The sequence below is a fragment of the Mus pahari genome, chromosome 7, assembly GCF_900095145.1.
Source record: "Mus pahari chromosome 7, PAHARI_EIJ_v1.1, whole genome shotgun sequence".
NCBI lineage: Eukaryota > Metazoa > Chordata > Mammalia > Rodentia > Muridae > Mus > Mus pahari.
Genome location: NC_034596.1, coordinates 64,815,722 through 64,829,367, shown reverse-complemented (window position 1 = coordinate 64,829,367; position 13,646 = coordinate 64,815,722). Strand labels below are relative to the sequence as shown.

The 13,646-nt window shown below is 45.7% G+C and overlaps 1 protein-coding gene across 1 annotated transcript in view; it reads right to left on the bottom strand.

The window, feature by feature from the left end:
* Window positions 1-11,157, bottom strand: part of Klhdc2 (kelch domain containing 2) — a 13,690-nt gene extending 2,533 nt beyond the window's left edge. The window contains exons 1-10 of the mRNA XM_021201766.2: window positions 10,690-11,157; window positions 7,779-7,858; window positions 5,652-5,769; window positions 3,749-3,864; window positions 3,418-3,499; window positions 2,925-3,008; window positions 2,213-2,293; window positions 2,080-2,138; window positions 800-909; window positions 409-481 (exon numbers count right to left, since the gene is read on the bottom strand). Coding sequence (XP_021057425.1) covers window positions 409-481; window positions 800-909; window positions 2,080-2,138; window positions 2,213-2,293; window positions 2,925-3,008; window positions 3,418-3,499; window positions 3,749-3,864; window positions 5,652-5,769; window positions 7,779-7,858; window positions 10,690-10,842 — 956 coding nt within the window. The 5' untranslated portion in view covers window positions 10,843-11,157. The remainder of the gene's footprint in view (window positions 1-408; window positions 482-799; window positions 910-2,079; window positions 2,139-2,212; window positions 2,294-2,924; window positions 3,009-3,417; window positions 3,500-3,748; window positions 3,865-5,651; window positions 5,770-7,778; window positions 7,859-10,689) is intronic.
* Between the last annotated feature and the right edge of the window lie 2,489 nt (window positions 11,158-13,646).

Here is a 13,646-nt window from a genome sequence, read left to right as displayed (position 1 = left end):
AAAAAAAAAAGGGGGGGGGGGAAATCAAGTTTTTGTGTCTTGTGTAGCCCAGAGCTGGCCTAGATCTGATCCTCCTGCTCCTGGCTTCTAAGGGCTGGGATCACAGGTCTACACCTCCTTACCTGGCCCACTCCTCCCACATGCCTTTGAGAAGTTTAGCTTACTCTTCCTTGAATAATGCTAATAGAATATAAAGAGGGATTCTTCGTTTGATACCCCTTACCCCATGTACATTCTTAAAGTTTTAAAGCAGTACCAGTGTTATTCATATAAATAATGGGAAAGCAAGCTTCGGACACTTGGTTAATGCTTGGGAGTATGATGTTAAACCTTAAATACCAAGAAAATCCAGCCAACACATCCTCAGTTCTTACCAGCCCAAGAAATTACCTTTCATGGAGCTCATACCTTGGTTTTTCAACATAAGGATGATTAAACTGAATCCACTCATTTTTACTGATGCAGTAAGTCCAGGCATCACCTGATTAAACCAAAGAAAAGGCCATGAAGTATGTTCATCTTAAGGACACAACTTTAGCAAGAATAGCAGTGAGTCAAGTCCTATTCCCAGTTCCTGTGGTTAAGGAAGTTAGGCCACTGCACATGCAAGGTTTCAGCAGGGATTTTAAGCGCTCCATTTTTCGAGTAAAATGTATTTAGGTCATAATATGTGCAATTATAAGGTGTTACAGATCAAAATTAATAAACTAGCCTGAAAGGATCCAGCTAGGATTGACTTTGAGTGAGTGATATACACAGTATACTGCTAATGCTTATGATGTGTGACTAAAGGACTCACTTAGTGGCTGTTTTTCAGTGGTAAATCCTCCAAAGAGAAAAAGATGGTCTGAAGAGACTGGTGTCAGTGAGTGCCAGGACCTGCCAACAGGGCACACACCTTGTGGAATTCTAAAAAGAACAGGTAGCTGAGTTATTATATCTGTCAACAAAGTGCTTGAGAACCCAAGTTCTATCCCCAGAATTCACACAGTATTTAAAGGGTGCTGGGGGCAGGTCTGACACATGCTTGCAATCTCACTGCTAGGAGGGGAGCCCTCAGAGTCTGCTTGTCTCTCCCACTAGGCAAATGCCAGCCCAGGAGAGACCATGTCTCAAAAGGAAAAGGAGAAAGAGGTCTACACTCAGCATCCCAGCACTTGGGAGGTTCCTGAGGTAGAAGATCTTCCTAGTTTGAGGAGAGCACTAGATACTAAGTTCCGTGTTAACTTGTACTGCGTTGTAAGATCCTGTCACAAGAACAAAAGAGAAGCACCCTAAAATAAAAAAGGTGGACAGCACTGAGTATACCTGTGACTATACTTAGCCGCCACATGCACACATAATCAACCTTATACATGAGATCTATGTTAAAGTAGATACCAGAGAGAAGTGCTGAGGACTTCTTTAAAAAAAAAAAAAAAAAAAAAAAAAAAAAAAAAATATATATATATATATATATATATATATATATGTTATCAGACAAAGAAACCTGGCTTTACAAGGCTTCCTGGGGTCTCCAAGGTGGCTCAGCAGGGAAAGTGCTTGCCATAAAAGCTGCGGCCATTCAGCTCCTTGGCACCTACTTAAGTAACAAGAGGACCTGGGAGGGAGCAGGCCTGTCACTGCATACAGTGGCTCTCAGAAGGCTCTCCTTCAAGCAAGCTGGCTAGCAACCGTATTGGGGAGCCCTGGGTTCAGTTGAGATCCCTTCCTCAATGATACAGTAGATGGTGTCTGAAGCCCCTCCTAATGTTAGCTATGGACCTACACACATCTTACATCTAGACACATGCTAAAAAGAGAAGCCTCTCTCAGTATTAACTACATACTTTCTGCTCAACTATGTTCTTTGAAGGCAGAATCAACTTTAGACATTTTCTCTCAGCAAACATTGAACACACGCTGTATCAGGCACATAGTTAGGGGAACTAGAAATAAAAATAAAATTCCTTAAGGACCCCAGTATTCATGTTTACTTAAATCCAAAGTTACAGAAACTTGAAGCACATTCATTACATACTAATAAGGAATGGAGTTGGGATCTGAAATATATCTTAAGATATCTAAGGTAATACCTACAGTTCATTCCACTCCCATGTATCCAGATTAAGATAGTGAAGATCATTCATTCTAGCATCCTAAAAAAGAGTAAGTAAGAATTACCATGTGAAGTGCCCCAAAGCAAGCCATTAAACCCTGTCTCTATACTCACCCGGTATCTGCCACCAAACACAAAGCCCTTGTTTCCAACAGTTGCACAGGCATGGGCAGCCCGAGGTGAAGGTGCTTTACCCTGTAAAAAGAGAAACAGCTTCACAAATGTGAACTTTATACAGAGAGGAGAAATAGCAGTGTTTTCTGAATATCTTAGAATAAGAATGTGCCAGAAACTCGGGCATTAGATAGCAACAGTGTAAAACCTGTTGGGAGTTGGTCTGGTGCTGCTCTGTATTCAAATGAGAAAGACTGGCCCTGAAGATCTGGTTGCCCCTGACCAGCAGACCCTTACATGCACAAGTGCTGCTCTGTAACCCTAGCTCCCGATTTCAAACTAGTGCTTAAAAGAGTGGCAGCAGTCAATTACTGGGAGAACAGCAGAAAGGCAGTTTCAGTCACTGGACTGGGGGTCTCGCAGGTAGGGACCATGAAGAAAGAGAAAGGGAAGGAGAGAGGAGGAGAAGAAAGGAAGACGGAGAGACAGAAGGTCTCCAACACATGTGATGGGCCAGGAGCGCATGGCTGAGGTGAGATGAACCCCGGGGATGCTCTGTGGAACAGAACTAACCCAGGGACTCAAACTGCAAGAACCTGGGGAGCTCAGCTGGGTAACTAACAGTCTAGTGCTAGAAAAAAAGATATTGGGCTAACCCCTCCTACTCTGGTGACCCCCTTGTGTAAGCACACTTCACTCTTCAGTGACTCACAGTGGTGATGGGCTGGCTCCAGGCAAATGTTTCAGTGTCTAAAATATGGACATGATCATTCCATCCTCTTGGATGACTTGAATTCTACAAAAAAGAATCTATGTTATTTTACAAATACTCTATTTTACAAATTATGCAACTCTTACTTGCCTAGTTTATCAACAAAGAGAATGAACAAAACTACCAGTGACTGTAAACTTATCTCTGGGCTGGTAAGATGACTCAGCTGGGGTAAGGTACTGGCTGCCAAGCCTCATGGCCTAAGTTGAATCCCCAGACCCCACATCATGGAAAGAGAGAACTAATCCCCCCAAGTGGTCCTCTGACTGTGACATGCACACTGTGTCACTTGTATCTAGGTAGGTGTGCACTCATACATATAAACTTAAAATTTCAAAATGTTATAAAAATTTCAGAAAGCAAATAAAAACAAAATAGAACACATTTTTCACCATATCAAGTAGGCCATGTGGAATTCTGAAACTTCACTTACCCAAAAAGATGTTTCATCAAATTCAAAAGTTCCCAATACTTTATCTTCAGGTAAATATCCATAGCCTCCAAAAAATATTAACCTGTTTTATATAAAGCCAAACATTAAAGATTTAAGTATCCATAAACTAGACCCAGGATTTTTTTGAATCTTGATCTATGAAATGAGTTAACATGACAATCAGCCTTCAGTTATTAAGTTAAATGAACTCGAACATTAATTTATTATATGACATATTCCATGCTTTTTTATAATGCTGATGGGGGTGGTGGGGCACTTACGGGGCAGCTACATTCTGCACAAAAGCCCAAACCTATAGCTTCTAACGTACTTGTTTTTATACACCCAGACGCCAAGTTTGTCCTTTGATGATGGAGGAATTCCTTGGCAGTCGATTCTTTCCCACTGTAACCCTCTGTCTGCAGACCTTGAATCCAGCATGTAGAACTGTCAGAAGCAATGATTTCAGTTAGTTTTGTTACACAGAAAGCTCAGTATTAGCCTTTGATTTGACTGTATTCTGTCATAAAGGGGCCATCTGATTCAGTGCTGAGGCTGCCTGGAGACCGGCTGCCACACTGGTCTGAGTAGGATTATGAATTTACAACAGAATGTAAATTACTTAAATCAGTAACACTAAAAATGTACAGCTACATTTGCTTTCATTACACTTCTATGTCAATGGATTGGCTATATGTTCACATGTACCATAGCACAAGCTTCCCATCCTGCCCTAACTTTAGATAAATGCTTTGAATTTTACTGTTTTTTAATTAATTGGTTGACTGATTGATAGCAGGATCATGTTCTAAAAAAACAAAAACTGAGGCTCTTCAAATTCGATTTAACATGTCTTCCTGCCTAATTAATTCTAAAGGTAAAAGATCTGTCAATTCTTAAAAGGTTAAGTACTCAAGAGCTGGCCAGATGGCCCAGTGGTTTAGAGCACTGGCTGCTCTCCCAGAGGATCTGGGTTTGATTCCCAGCACCCACATGGGAACTCACAGCAGTCTGTAACTACAGTTCCAGGGGATCTAATACCTTCTTCTGGCCCCTCAGGCACTAGACACACACATGGTGCAAAAGGACACACACAAGCAAAACACCCATACACATAAAATAAAACAAATCTTTAAAAAAAAAAAAGGTTAAATTCTAGTCTAAGGTCTTGAATCCAGGTAGCAGAACACACACACCTCACCTTTCTGAGACATCTGCTTCCCTTCTGGGCCCCATTTCAGTTACGAGCCGAGTTACAAACTATTAATCACTCTGCTACCCAAACCTGGATCCCGGCCTCACTCCTAAACCTGTTCAGGGTGTGTCCACTTGCTTCCTTCCTGGATGATTGTCTGCTTGTCTAAGGAAGATGGGATCTGTCAGCAGCTTACATGACACTACAGTGCTCCTAGCGATCTCAAAACCACAATGCACCTGACATCCTGAATAATCACACCTGCAGGTCTCCACACTGACTCCCTAGTCAGCTGGGCTCTGCCTATGGAGTAAGCACCTGCTCTACCCTCCTACACACAAATGTCACTTTCAAAGCAGAACGCATGTCGGCACAGTGAGGCTATCCTGCAGTCACTTAGTCTCCTCCATTAGGTCTCTTCCAGAATGTGAGCTCCTGCACCACTCATCCCGACTGTCCCTTTCCAACTCTGCCCTCTGCACACAAAGTGCTCACTAAGTTGCAAAGTCAGTGAGTTAAATAGAAATCTACCTATAGACTGTGGACCTTTCTGAAGCTTCATCTGTCTTTTACTGGCCCGAAAAGACCTGGCATCTTTTTTCCTATTTGGAAAAAAAACACTAGGACAAACCAAAGCATGTGCCGTGGGCAACCCTAGAGGAGTGTTACTATTACCTCCTTTTCAATAGTAACTTAACCCTATGGCTTTGAGCTTACCTTTACCCTTCAATCCAAATCCTTTGTCTGTAATCATCTTTGAAAATGCTTTCTAGTTAACACTCACCTACCACCCAGGGTTGTTAGGAGATCAAGTAACTGAGAGCACCAAGTAACTACACCTAGGAAGTTACTACACAAAGGCTGCTGCCATTGACTTTTACAAAGGCCTAGTAAACAGAGTAGTAGAGAAGATAACTACAACACACAGCCACAATCAAGTACACTCTTAACTAGAGGACACAGCAGCAGCCACTTTATAAATCTGACATTGAATGTGAAGAAGGAACTGCCTAGAACCCTAACCCTCAGCAACACTGACCTTGTTCGTATTGCCTCTGGAATGGTGCCCGCCAAACAAGTACAGCACCCTGTCCACGCACACAGCACAGCTCCCAGACATAGACGGGGGAACGTCACCTTCAGTGTTGATTTTCTTCCTACAAGGAGGAGGGTTAGATGAAAAAGTTTCCCAGAGGGTAAGAAATACAAGACATTAACTTATATCCCTGCAATGGGAGGAAACGGTGGCTGATGCTATCCGGGTCTTGAAGATAGCCCAAGGAATCAGTTCTTCCCTATTAACCTGTCTGACAGTGGAAGGTGGCCTTACCCCGGGCAGAACGAACAGCTCTGCAAGCCCCTCAGGTTCCATGAGCCATTTCTCAAACTATTTGCTTTATTTATATTTATATGATCTTATCTGACTGGAAGGACTTTGTTTTTCGTATTTCTGTGTGCTTGGGCACAGGTATGTCGCCGCACACATACGTGGCATGCATGTGCAGGTGCAAAGATTCCCTTCCTCTACCATGTGGACGCCGGGAAGGCAAACCTGGCCTTGGTGGACAGCACCTCTACCTGCCGAGCTGGCTCATGGCCCTGTCAGTTTTTAAGTGGGCCACAGACACAAATGGAAACCTTCTCATTCCTAGTGCTCATTAATCCAACAGACATTTTCTATTAAGTTACCCAGAACTCACAGAAATCTGCCCAATTCTTCCAACCTTAAGTGCTAGAATTAAACAAACATCCCACCGTGCTCAGCTTTAGAGAGTTACAGGACTAAGAGTTCACTCAGGTGTCCTGACTACATCATCAGCTAGTACTGCTTTCATCTTTGCTTAGCTTGAAGTAGGCTTATTTGTAAATTCTTCATCTTAAGAAATGTGTTAAATTCTTCTTTGGGGAATTTTTCTTTAAAAAAAGATTAGCAAATAGCCCATATTAACTGATTTACTATTTACAAAAATTGTTGTGATCTTCCATAAATCATCCTGGCTTTAATATCAACAGTAAGACAGTAAAGACAAAAGTCTTTTACAGTGAAAAGTTTTCATTAACAGGGAAACACCCCCAAATGGCTAGCCCAAACTTTAAGAAACCCAGAGTCTACTAAAATATCCTCAACTTGTCCTGCTAGACAGGCAGAAGACCCTGAAGACCCGCTCAGATACTACCAGTTCATTTCTGTTTTGGTATTTTTCAAGACAGGGTCACTCTGTGTAGCCCTGACTGTCCTGGAACTTACTATGTAGTCCAGGCTTGCTTGGAAATCACAGAGTTCCTGTCTCTGCCTCCCGAGTGCTAGGATTAAAGGCACATGCCACCACACCAGGCTCATTCTTTTTTAACATTTACTTTATGGGTCTGGGTATTTTGTCCATACATATATGTCTGTGCACTGCTGCAGGTGCATACCTGCTGCCCTCGGAGACCAGAAGAGGGCATCAGATCTCTGTGACTGGAGTTACAGATGGTTGTGAGCCACCATGTATGTGCTGGGGACTGAACCTGGGTCCTCTAGAAGAGCAGTCAGTGCTCTTAACAACTGAGCCATCTCTTCATTCGCTCATTTTTATTTTTAAACAGATCTTTTTTTTTTTTTTTTTTTTCCCCAGTTGAAAAATCAAACCCAGGGCTCATACCAGGCAGGCAAGCTTGTTGCCACTCACCTATTAATGCAATCCAGAAAATACTACTTTAAAATTAGAGACTTTTCTCAAAACTTCTTTTAAGTAGATAAAATAAACCACACAAACCCTAAGAAGGCAAAATAAAAACCTCTTTTTCCAAAACACCAAGCCTTGTGACTTGTGGCACCTCCCCAAGCCAGCCTCTGTGTCGCCTTCCTTGCGGCACTTTGACCAGGGTTTGACCAGAGGCTTCTAAGATCTTGACAGTCTCTGGTGTGTGCTAATCTAAGCCAGCCCACTGTTTCCAGAAGAGAGCTTAGTATCCTTAATTACAGCAGGCATTGTGACACATGCCTTTAGTCTCCATGCTCTGGAGGAAGACACAGAGGCACGGGGGATCTTTGTGAGTTTGAGGCCAGTCTGGACTACACAGTAAGTTCTAGGACAGTCAAACCTATGCAGAAAAGAAAGACCCCCCTCCCACGCCCCGCCACTTCCTTTGCAAGCTTATTGGAAGGTTAATCTCCAGTTACCATCTTCCAGTCTCCATGTTGTAGATCCACAGTTCTTCTCTGGGTAGATAAAAGTCATATAATCCTCTCACTTGATTACTCTATGAAGAATAAGAAAGATTACAAAGATAAACAACTGACATTTTCTTTTTAATTTGCACAATGTGTTGGGGTATGTGTGTAACATGGAACACACATGTGCCACGGTGCTCTGTGGAGTCACTTCTAACCTCCCGCCTTTACACGGGCCTGGGGAATCACACTCAGCTCATCAGGGCTTGTGGCCCGGTGACTGATGTTTTTAAAGAGGCATTTCCTGGGTTCTTTTTCTACCTTATTGAGATACTATTCATGATACTGATCATATTAATTTTTATATACTGATAAATATTAAATGGAGTCTCCAGGACCCAGGCACATACAAAAAAAAACCTTAGTGCAGACAGATCTGCAGTCCAACTTTTGTTACAACCCTTGCAAATAGTACAAGGGCCCCCTGGGGAGTTAGTGGTTCTCAACCTTCCTAATAATGCACCTTTTAATACAGTTCCTCAAGTTGTGGTAACCCCCAACCATAAATTTTTTTGTTGCTACTTTGTAACTGTAACTTTGCTACTGTTGTGAGAACAGTATGTTTATTACTGTTGTGTAATGTAAATAACTGTTTTCCAATGGTCTTAGGCAACCCTGAGCAAGGGCCATTCAACCCCCTCCCCCAAAGGAGTCACATGCACGGCTTGCGAGCTGCTGCCGGTCTCCTGAACAGACCATGGCCCTGATCTCAGTCACCTGACTTTGGAGGACTTGCAGCCCCACCCATGCTAACAGGCTGCTCTAGCCAAGCTTCCTGTTCATCCACTCATTCTGAGGGCAAAACTGCTACTGCAGATCCTGAGTCTTCAGTGACAGGTGTGATGTACTTGTTCCGGTCTTCAGTTCTTCAGATGTTAACTCGAACAAAGACCAAGTTTACCATCGAGCCTCAAATTCCCTTATTTAATCCTAACAAAGAGTTATTACAAGATTTGCCTCAGGTTACTCAGCAAGCAGTGGTAAGTCCAGGAATCTCCCTTTCCTGTGAGGACCGCCTTATTTCATCCCTGTCTCCTCCCTGGCCACTATCTCACAGTGTCAAAATACGATAAAAACCAGCCTTCGCTGAAAATGAGCGACTATTAATGGTCTGGTAATGGAGCAACTAGCCATGAAGCTCTCCTACTCTCCCTGCTGGAAGAACCTTATAAACCAACCATCAGAAAATGCCCACAGGCTGCAGAGATGGCTTAGTGGTTAAGAGCACTGACTGCTCTTCCAGAGGTCCTGAGTTCAAATCCCAGCAACCACATGGTGGCTCACAAACATCTGTAATGGGATCTGATGCCCTCTTCTGGTGTGTCTGAAGACAGCTACAGTGTACTCATATAAATAAATAAAGCTTTAGAAAGAAAGATAGTTAGTTTCCACTCTGACAATTTCTCCATGCACTACAGAAGGGTCTCATCCCCATGTCAACACTTGGGTGGTGGGAACAGCAGGATCAGGAAAGAGTCCAAGGCCAAACTCCGTGACACCATGGCTCAATGCTAGTGTTCACAAACAGAATTATGAATAACATACTTTACACTAAAGTGTGATTGACCAACAGGTCTACCTTCCTCAAAGGACATTTACATTTTGAAAAGGTTTATTTAAGTTTATTAGTTTTGCTGGCATGCCTGTTTGTGCACCCCCGGGGTGCAGTGCCCAGAAAGGCCAAAGGAGGGGCATCAGATCCCCTGGGACTGGAATTACAGCTGTGAGTGGCCATGGGGGTGCTGAGAATCCAACCAATGTGAATGTGGCCAATGCTGGTAGCCACTGAGCCACCTCTCTACCCCTGGAATTTATGTTCTAATAATGGTCACGACACACCTGCTCTCTACTCTCTAGAATTCTCGATCGATCTCTAAATACCTGATCCCCGGAAGCCAGGGACAACAGGATGCATTAATTCAAGCTGGCAAAATAACAAATGGTTAAACCGACGTAGGTATGGGGCAGTTGTCTCAAAATGGCCACCTATGATCAGGTCGTCAGTACTATAAGCTGTTGCTACTGGAGTCCTGAAGCGAAGTACTCCCAGCACAGGCGCAGAGAACTGGACTTCCCGGGGAGGGGGGGGGGGCGTCATTTTAACACTAAAATAGTATTCCTAGTTTTTGGTCAAATGGATCAAATGAATGTGCACCAGATGAAATCCAAGAACTAGAGTGTATCATGGAATTCTAAAACCAGTGAGCAGCGGTTTAAGGAGGTAACAGAGCAGTATGCCCCAGCTCGGGGAATAACAAGCAATGCAAATGACTAAACAGATACTTGGTCACAAAGTCAAAAGACCTGCACTCCAATTACATACGCTGCTGGGGATTCGCTGGCTATTTTCTCCTTTAGTTTTCCCAGTAAGGCCTACTGAGGAGGAATCCTTTCTCAGCTGAGACCAGTTAAGAAAAATGGCCCTGCGTTCAAACAATAGATTGGTGGGGGCATCTGCACAGGTGTTGATGACACCGTTACACCTTCGGGGAGGTTGAGCAAAAGCGATTCTTGTGGCCTTGGTTCACACATTGGACAACCATACAGTGTCTGTCGGCTAACTGGCCCCAGCTCCGGGCGACCTGGCCCAAAGGTATGAGTGATTCTCGCACGCCCTCGCCTCCACCCTTTTCCGTACCTCGGGCCACAGTCACCCGCTCCGCGACCCACAATAACAGAACCTCGCTCCGTTCACTCCAAAGACAATGCGTAGGGGGTGCGTGGGATAGGCTGACTCATAAGTTCAAGAGAGCGGTGACAATAGCCCAGGATCCCCGAGTCCACCAGGGCAGGGCGGGAAGATGCTCTCCTGAGTGAGCAAGAGCCGCGGCGGCGATCGTGCCCACCCGGCCCTACTGACCTTGTAGCCGCCCCAGACGAACATGTGGCGCCCATCGCTGACGGCGACGTGGCCGCTGCGTTCGGCCGGGCAGGCCAGCTCCATGGCCTCGTAGTTCTCGAAGGCCGGGCCCGGCAGGTCCTCCGCTCGAGCATCCTCGTTGCCATCAGCCATCTTGAGGCTGCACCGCTGGCCACCGAGACCGCTCCGGCCCCGCAGGCGGGAGACAAAGGAAAGCGGAGCGGTGGACCGCGGCGCGCAGCCAGCGCTGACGACCCGCCTCTCCTGCGCTGTGCCTCCGCCTCCGCCTCCGGGCCGAGCGCTGGGGCGCGCGCCCACAGCGGCTGCGGGTCTCGCGGGGACCGCGCCGCGGCCGGACCCTGCCTCGGAGCGGGAGAGCGGCCGACCAGGCTCGCACTCGCAGCCCGCCCCGCCTCCGGCCGCCGGGGCCTTGTTTACGCCACCGCCGGAAGTCGTCTGCTGCGGACAGTGTCCCCACGCTCCGGAAGCGCTCTCGCCCCCTGCGCTGCCGAGCCTCCCGTCGTCCGGTCCCACCGCCGTGCTGTCCTACTGCTGTGCAATCCTCCCACTCGGGCCCTCGGGCCTCCGAGTCCTCCCAACATCGTCCTCCCGCCTCCGGGTGCTCCCGGCCTGGACAGTTCCTAAGCCATAACAACCCACCCTTGGGGAAGGAATGCGAATCCCAGACTCACAATCTGGGCTTCTAAGAGGCCAAATGATAATTACGAATTATTTAAACTCAATTCCTCGCCCATAAAATAAGGCTGGACTGGAAAACACTTCAGGTTCCTCATTTAAATGGTGGCTCTCCATGCTGCTCATCTTGTGTGTTCTTTCCTCTCTTCGTTTTGGGACTGCTAAATATACACTGAGCAAAATATACACTGAACAAAAAACGACCAAAAACAAACAAACAAACAAACAAAACAAACAAACAAAAAAACCCTTTACTCATTGAAACTCCCTCCAGGTGCTGTAGATGTGCTTGCTGGAACTCAAGAGTTAAGGGTCTGGGGTGTGGGATTAAAGCGCTGGGATCAAAGGTGTGCACCAACGTGGAGATTCTGTAAGTTTCTTGACCAGATTCATCCAGGTCTCCCTGAGGCAATACTGCCCTGCAAGAGATGTCCAGTGCACTTGGTGCTGTGCTGAGGGGGCCTTCCTCACTGCCATTACCAGAGAAAGAGAGAGAAATAGCCTTCCTGCAGCTGCCCAGGGTGTATACCGTCAAAAAGATATCGGCAGCATTTCCACCAGCCACTTCGTGCTGGATGACACTGGAGATGAGAATCTAGCATCAGTTTCATGTCTGGCGGGGCGGATAAAAGACATCTCTCACTGTTGGCCACAACCTCTCCCACTGTAAATCTGTCTGTAATGTGAATGACCAATTTGCACTAAGCTGAGGTTTGTGGTGAGCAACTGATCCTCCAGCATTGGAGATCACCTTGCCCTGGGGGGTCGGGAGCAGGCAAGTGGATATTCCTCCACAGATCAGCCTTATTCCAGATGAGCTGCACTTGGACACATCGTACTGCCCCGTGATTATTGTTTGCAAGAAAAATTTGATGGTGGTGTGGGTGTAGCCACTCGAGAGGACAGCTCAGACATGAACTTAAGCCAATAGAAAGTCTTTATTAGTTTGGGATCCCAGTGTAGCGCCAAGCCTTTCTCAGAGTGAGCTTTTAAGCACAAAACCCATGTTCTGGACTGATACCCTTCAGTTAACAAGAACAGTTAGCATCCCAGAGGATCTTGCCACAGAAGCCAGATGAAGGTGACCTACATCACAGAGCCACTACTGACCTTGGTCCTCAAGAGGCTAGACTTCTGTCACTCCATGAGACTATCAATAGTTACAAACAGTCCTGGGCCATTGTAGAGGGATTTTAATCCAGCAACATGGCTACTTTGTTTGGAATACAGACACACCCTTAGCACACACTTTAATCCCAAACGATGAAGGTAAAGTTAGTTTGTAGGAGGAAGCACCCATGTTTGAAAGTTATGTCTAATTGAATAGCAGACATAGTGACAGGTCAGAGAAAGATTTGATAGACTAGGACATATACCCAGCTCTCACAAGGAGAGGAAAGAGGAGCTCCTTAAGGGCCAGAGAGAGAGAGGGGGGGGGGGAACAAGCTAGGCACAGGTGGAAATAGAAAGACCTAGAGAATGAGAAGGAGCAGAAGGTTGGAACATTTTGCCAAAGTTAGTTATGAGGCCAAGCAGAGCAAGCAGGAGAAGCCAAGAGAACGAGACTGAACCAGTCAGCTCGGAGACGAGTTTTGAATCAGAACAGCTGAGTTGAACCAGTCAGCCAGAGCCCAGAAAGAACTAGAGAGGGTGAGTTTAATTCAGCAGTGAGTCTCGGGGGCTGAAAACATTCTAGGCCTAGATTAGATTGTAGGGAGGCTAGAAGCATCCAGGACTAGGCTTAGGTTAGCAGATCCAAGTAGTAGCCTCAGAGACAATAATTACATTTGGCCAATAAAAGATGCTGTTACAAGCCATTTCCATTTTAGAGAACACACACACACACACACACAAATATAAAGAGCCTGGACCCACAGCACAAGGCTGTAGCTAGTGAGACTTTCTGCTGCAGTCCAGGCAGAAGACTGGAGATGAAGGGCTCAGCCTATGCAGGTCAAGGAGCTGGAGTGTGTACGTGTCAGTAGAGGGGGTTGGACAGCTGCTGGCCAGCAAGCCTGAGGAGGACCTGTGTACAAAGAATGCAAACCTCACCTCAGTAGAGTATAAAAGCTGGTCAGGAAGATAGACCATATCCTCGCTGCTCTGTAACCTTGTCTGTCCCATCCAGAACAGCCCCAGGGTGCCTCCACTTTTTGATAGGAGTGGGTGGGGCAGAGGAAAGTGAGACACAGGGCTGGCACATGTGATTTGAAAAGAGAGAGAGAGAGAGAGAGAGAGAGAGAGAGAGAGAGAGAGAGAGA